A 6,772-nucleotide genomic window follows, 5' to 3' on the forward strand; every position below is an offset into this window, starting at 1 on the left:
CAACGGCAGGTGGAGGCGCGCGTTCCCTCCTTACACGTGTGGCGATGAGAGCTCACGCCGCGGGCCGGCTGCACGCGCCACCCGCAGTCCTGAAAGCCGCCTCCAGAGCCACGAGCGCCTCGAGTCAGCCCGAAACAATTAAGGTTGGACCATGGTGGGTTGATTAGATCATCTTCGTCCGGTCACTGAACCTTACCGTTTTATTTTATACCATCCACAGGTCCTGGTCGACGTGTCTAAGTTAGTCCTATTGTTTATCGGAGATGACGAAGAGGATAAAATCCTCGCTGAGAAACCCAAGAAACGAGGTAGACCCAGGGCCAACATATCCAACTAGAGATCGTAATGATCGGGGGGTACCGTAGTTAGGAGTCTCTCAAGCGGCAGTGTAAGTGCAGCGCCGCAGAGTGGCCGTTCGTACAAACCCTCGTTCCGCCACCTTTGGGACACAACAGTCGCTATTGTATATGTCGCTATTAGTCGCTATTATATATCTAGTATACAGTAGTGGAACATGGAACACACCCGGATGTTATCAAGGCTTCCCTGGCCTTGGGCTGTAACAGGGACACGACAGTCCTCAGTGACCGCCCCACTGCTGCTGGACCCTGAAGCGATATTCGTCGCGCTGCAGCGAGCAGGGAGCAACCCACACCACGACCACGCCATCTAAACAGTCAAACTTGTTTGTTAAGATTTATTGTAAGACACCATTTAAGACAATACTTTATAAAAACATCTTTGTATTACATATGTTTTAGTGCCAATAATCGCTTAAGAAAAAAAAACAAATGTTTTAGTAGTCTTTTTTTTTTATATAATGTAAAAAAATACATATTTAAAGTGATTGCTATATATATATATATATATTCCCTAATAAATGTTCAGTAGAAGTTTGGAAAATTTTTGAAGGTGGTACTAACTCAGGATGTACCACAAGAGCATGTAGCCAGCCTTCTTCACTCGGACCCCAGACGTCCGACACACTCACAGTACCTATAACCTGAAATACATTAGATAGATGATAAATTGTTATTTAACAACAAATACGATTTTAACATTAAATAAAAATTCTCACTAGTGAATAAGCTGGTGTCGAAGTGTTAGGGAAATCAAGTTGAATATGTATTGGAAGACGGCCAGCACCCGGTGACAGTAGTAATACTCCACATACCTCAGCAACCAGCCCGAAAACCTCCCCTCTTATTTTCTTGACAAAAGTTATAATAATAGATGAAAATAATTGAACTAAATGTTGAAATGTAGCATAAAAATACTAACTACTATATAATGTAGATACATGTCCTATATGTTAAAGATAGTTAAATAAAACAATAACAACTGTGGTCATAATAATTAATACCTGAGCTTGTCTGTGTGCTAATGCGTGATGAGTGGCAGAGACTCCGAGCGCTACGACAGCCACGGCAGTGGGCAGCACCAAACAACACAGAGCAGGAGAAACGCCGCAGAAGATAAACAACACCGCCGCACCCAGCACACAACATTCCAGTGTCAACTATACACACCAAATGATACTACTGGCATTGGCACACCACCACTTTCACTGGATGGAACTTACCTCTTGAAAAAAGAAATATACGAAAGCACTCCAAAAGTAGCCGGACAATCCTTGCCGGACTAACTCCATTCGTCTCTTCAGGTCTACATCCCTAGCACGTCGAACTATTACTTCACAGGACATATTTATTATATTGCTCTTTAAATATTGTTGTCATTTAATGATAAAAATGAGAGAAAATATTTTGAAACGAAGACTATTGAAGCCACAAATTAATACAAAGTCACAAATTCATAACATAAAACAAATTCCCTTACAAACTAATAATAATAAACATTCAATTAAATATACAAAAACTTCAATTTATTTTCTAACATCTGACATTGCAATTTGTAGCTGTTAAAAGATTGAAATGAATTCATTCTAAACAGAGCATGAAACCTCTTGTAGCAAGGCAAGTTTTTTTTCAAATACATATATATTTTTTTGTGATCATTTACAGCATAATATTATTTTGTTTGAAATAATATTAATATAATTTAAAAATTAATAAAATAAATTTTTAAATACTCACCAGAAATGTATATTGAAATTACAAAGTAATCATCTTGCTCACTTTTTACGCGGGAAACCAGAAAATATTTTGTCGACGTGACCTGACGTTGTAAATTGAATTAAACTTATTTAAGGTGTTTTAGTTTAAGATAATAATGAGTTTGTTCTAGTTAAGGCTCGGTATGTCATTTAAAAGTACTGGCTTTATAAGACAACTATATTTTTTAATAATTTTGTTAGAAACATAAATATATATGACGGCACATCCACAATATATCATATAAACTACCTCATTTTAAGAAAAGTATTATATTTCTTTTATTTTTATATTTAAATGTTTTCGTTTGTTTATGTGATTATATTAATCTGATGAAAATTATGAACTTGAATTAAAAAAAAAAAGAGAACACGCTCAATTCATTTGAGGACACATTTACAATGTGTCATTCGAAGTACCTTATTTTAATAAAATGATTTGTTCCTCTGATTATTTTTTTACTTTCACGTTGTTAATCAAATAATAATAAGTCTTAGTTATTGGATTGCAATATGAGTGGTTCACAAGACCCTAATGGGCTCGGCGATTCGACATCAGAAGTTGGGAGTCACCCGGACACGCACCCTCAAAGTCCAATTCTCCAAACCGAACATGACAAATGGAGAAAACTTTTTTAACTACAACAGCGTAACATTTTTCAGCTGGTAAACTGCATGAAGGCGCCCAAAGATGATGCAACAAGAACGGCCCTTCCTGAATGGCAAAAAAATTTTACGAAATATGTTCCTGGATATATTGTTTCTGCATAATACGTGACGTACCCACGTGTTATTTATTTAAATTCCATTCCATTACACGATTTAAATGTTCATGTATTTTTAATTTGTTAATAATATGGTGAAAGGTGGATATTTCTCAATTTAATCAAAAAATATTTTATCTATATTATGTTGTATTGTTTACGATAATTGTTTCGGTATTCGTACATCTTTTATTCATTTTAAAATGTTAATCTTGGGTTGAAAGGGAATATTTAAAAATGAATTGATGTTGGTTCTGTACAGGCCCAAGTCTTTTAATAGGTTGTAGAGAGATTTTGCTCTTATACCACTCGCTCCCGCTTCTACCGCGTACAAATTTATGACGAACCTATTCCTAGTGAGTTCGTTAGTGAGCTCGTAATACTTTTTGACGTTGTAGTCTAGTCAACAAGTACTTTTTCAGTGAAAACTTTTTAAAAGTCTCGGAATAATATGGTTGAGAGCTCATTCGATTCGGGATCGCATCTAGAAAATATTTGAAATAATTCAAGACCCGTTCAAGACAAGTTTTTTGGGTATATCTCGAAAAACTTTTGACATATTTTAATTTTAAGAGATAAAATTAATAAAAAAATATTATTAGGCAGCGTTTCTTGATAGAAAAACGAATGAACGTCGATTTTGGAAAATAAATTGTTAATTAATTAATGGATAACATTTTATAAAATCATGATAAAATTCAGACTTCATGTCATTCTCTCATTTTTCCTTTATATGTGAATTTTTTCAAAGTTTAAATCAACATTTAATATGTTTAAATATTTTTTTTTTAAAGCGCTCGAAGGTTCGTGGCGTGTGGAAACCAGAGTTCCCGTTTTCGGGCGTATTTTCAGCTCCCTGTAAAAATTATAAATATTGGTCCTACAATTTCGAGAGTTAAAAGTTTTTTTAGGAAATTTTCTACCCTTTTTGAATCTTTTGTCAAAATTAAAATATCAAAAATATTTTTCGAGATATACCCAAAAAACTAAACCCCTTTTTTTGTTTAGTTATTTGTTTATAACTTTTGCAATTTTTTCCAGGGAGTTTAATTATTTCAAAAACTTTCCAAACGCGTGTAATGTGGTGCCCTAAGAGAGGAATGAAAGTCGAGTCTGCTGAGTAGATACTGCCTTTATTTCAAATAGATCGTACATTAAATAGGTACCAAAGTAGGTTACATATTATATAATGGTTAATAAGTATGTTTAGTTAATATAATCTATTCACTACATCTCATCTCCACCGCAATAAAAAAAAAAAATAAACACTACAATTTATTTTATTTTAGCTTATATTACAAATGTTAATATAATATACTGTCATATTATAATTACTGTCTTTACTGACTTTTGAAGTAAATATTAGTACATAAACTTTTAACAAAATTGTTAGGTAATTGGTTCAAAATACGTTTTTGTTCTGTTTTTGTGAATAACATAGTTTTTATTATCCTTAATTATTTCTACATTGGGTGAACATTCCCTTATTACTTTCTATGGACCTGAATATATGTTTTGGAACTTACTGCCAGTTTCATTTTTTATTAAAATCAAATCATTCTGTTTATAAGTCACAGGGTTTATATTACGATCATACTTATCTTTTCTTGTTAATTTACTAGCTATTAAATTTTCTCTAGCCTCTTTTTGTGACGTTTGTAATCTGAATTTGAGTTCTAAAGAATAATTATCAAAATTGTACAAAGGATCAACTTGTGCTGATTGCAAATTAGATGGTAAAATACATTTCTTACCGACCACCAACTCATAGGGAGTAAAGTTAGTCTCCGTATGCACTGCAGTGTTATAGGAAAAACACCAAAATGGAAGCCACGTGCTCCAAGCTTCTGAGTGATGCCCTGTCTGTATTCGCAAATATTTACCTAGATGTTTATGAGAATTCTCCAAGGCACCGATACTCTGATGATGATATGCGGTAGACTGCAGCTTGTTAATATGCAAAAGTTTACAAACCTCTTTCATTGTGTCCGATAAAAACTCCGTTCCCCTGTCTGTAGCTATCTCCTTCGGGATACCATACCTGAGAATAAAATTAGTTACGAAGTTTCTGGCTGCCTCACTTGACCCTTTTGACATTAATGGGTAGGCCTCAATATAGCTGCTTAACTCACATTGTATAGTTAAAATGTACACATAATTATTGTAATCTCTATCTAACGGCCCTACTACATTTAAATATATCTTCTCAAACGCCGAAGTTACCGTTGAACTTATTGTCATAGGTTCCTTATTATAATGTGAGGAATGTTTTTGTTTTTGACATTTGTCACACCTTTTTATAAATTCTGTAACATCAGCTTCTAATTTTGGCCAAAAATAATATTTCTTTATGTTATTTACCATTCGTCTTTTGCCGGCATGGCCACTTGTGGGTAATATATGAAAATCGTTTAAAATTACACACTTATCGTCTTTATCAGTAATTCTCTTTGTTCCCCTTAAAATACATGACGGCGTAATCAGAAAATATCGTATAAACTACCTTATTTTAAGAAAATTATTTGATGTTTTGATTATATTTCTTTATGTTTATATTTAAATGTGTTCGTTTAATTATGTGATTATATTTAGTTGATAAATATTACAAACGTAATTTTAAAAAGAAACTCAATTTATTTTAATTTTGCTAAGAGCCGACGCTAACGTCAGTTAGATTGTCGAGTGGGGTTGCGAGTGGCGCCAACGTCGTAGCAGTCACCAAGGTATATAAATGGGAGCAGTCGCATTGTAAGGGCAGTGTTCACTTGGACACGGTGTTGGACGCACACTCGCCAATCCACGTGGCTCAAGTTCATAATTGCTATTCTATAATAGTAAATTACTTTCGTATTGTTAATCAAATAGTGACAAGTGAAATAAAGTTATTGCAAAGTGTATAGAAGTTTTAGTCATTGGATTGCAATATTAGTGGTTCATAAGACCCTAACGGGCTCGGCGAACCGACATACATATACGTGGTCCGGACCAATTACTTATGTTATTTACTTCATTTATGAACTTTTCCACAAATTTATTATTTTTCTCAGTCTTAATAAAGTACACTTCTTTAATATCTATTTTCCCACAGAATATATTCAGCTCCCTCACAAATTCGCCAGGTGATAGTTGCGATCGAGAAGCTAAATTAATAAAAAAAAAAAAAATAGTATTCATTGAGGGCACGTAACTCAAACATCCCTTTTCATGCGTTATCTCTTTCAATTTACGATATCGATTTAATTCATAAGCGCTTATGAAACGTAATTCCGTGAAATATTTTGTTTTGCTATGTATTTCTACAACTTTTGGTTGATCAGGCCAATCGTTTTTAAAAATAATAGCATCCCGTTGTTGCTTAGCCATCTGGCCACGCGTCATTACATTCATCACCGTTTGATTCATCTCTTTCAAGTCCTCTGAAATTAAATGCAAACGTGAAAGTGCGCCAGCGGCAGAATTATTCTTCCCTTTTAAATATTCAAGTACAAAATCATATTCTTATAATGTTAACCTAAATTTAATTAAACGACTAGATGGGTCCCGCATTCCAAATAAATAGACAAGTGGCTTATGCTCAGTCTGAATTTTGAATGTCCTACCATACAAATATGGACGAAAATGTTTCACGGCCCATACAATCGCAAGCAGTTCTTTTTCAATCGTTGGGTACCTTTTTTCTGCTTTGTTAAGACTACGACTAGCATAGGCTACAGGCCTACCGTCGCTGTTGCACAAAAGTGCACCTACCCCATATCCTGATGCATCTGTTTGTAAAATAAATTGATTAGACTCCGAAAAATCAGGGTATTGTAATACAGGATGGGATATTAAATTTTGTTTCAATAGTTCAAATGATTTTTGGCATTCCTCATCCCATTTAAAAGTTACATTTTTT

At 34.2% G+C, this 6,772-nt stretch overlaps 2 protein-coding genes across 4 annotated transcripts in view; one reads left to right on the forward strand and one right to left on the reverse strand.

The window, feature by feature from the left end:
* LOC116774888 (uncharacterized) overlaps positions 1 to 796 on the forward strand; it is a 2,507-nt gene extending 1,711 nt beyond the window's left edge. For both annotated transcript variants that reach the window (XM_032667669.2, XM_032667670.2), the window contains 2 exons: positions 1 to 143; positions 221 to 796. The exon at positions 1 to 143 is cut by the window's left edge. In XM_032667669.2, the coding sequence (XP_032523560.2) occupies positions 1 to 143; positions 221 to 337 (260 nt within the window). In that variant the 3' untranslated portion in view covers positions 338 to 796. The remainder of the gene's footprint in view (positions 144 to 220) is intronic.
* The window catches only part of LOC133319828 (uncharacterized), a 2,386-nt gene extending 436 nt beyond the window's left edge, over positions 1 to 1,950 (reverse strand). Inside the window, exons 1-6 of one of the 2 annotated variants that reach the window (XM_061525654.1) lie at positions 1,583 to 1,943; positions 1,364 to 1,519; positions 1,079 to 1,210; positions 924 to 1,003; positions 526 to 669; positions 1 to 439 (exon numbers count right to left, since the gene is read on the reverse strand). The exon at positions 1 to 439 is cut by the window's left edge and continues 436 nt beyond it. In XM_061525654.1, coding sequence (XP_061381638.1) covers positions 334 to 439; positions 526 to 669; positions 924 to 1,003; positions 1,079 to 1,210; positions 1,364 to 1,519; positions 1,583 to 1,705 — 741 coding nt within the window. In that variant the 5' untranslated portion in view covers positions 1,706 to 1,943 and the 3' untranslated portion in view covers positions 1 to 333. Of the gene's footprint in view, positions 440 to 525; positions 670 to 923; positions 1,004 to 1,078; positions 1,211 to 1,363; positions 1,520 to 1,582 lie in introns of both variants that reach the window. The other variant, XM_061525655.1, reaches the window with a different exon arrangement.
* Positions 1,951 to 6,772: the final 4,822 nt, after the last annotated feature.

Source organism: Danaus plexippus, chromosome 30 (assembly GCF_018135715.1).
Source record: "Danaus plexippus chromosome 30, MEX_DaPlex, whole genome shotgun sequence".
NCBI lineage: Eukaryota > Metazoa > Arthropoda > Insecta > Lepidoptera > Nymphalidae > Danaus > Danaus plexippus.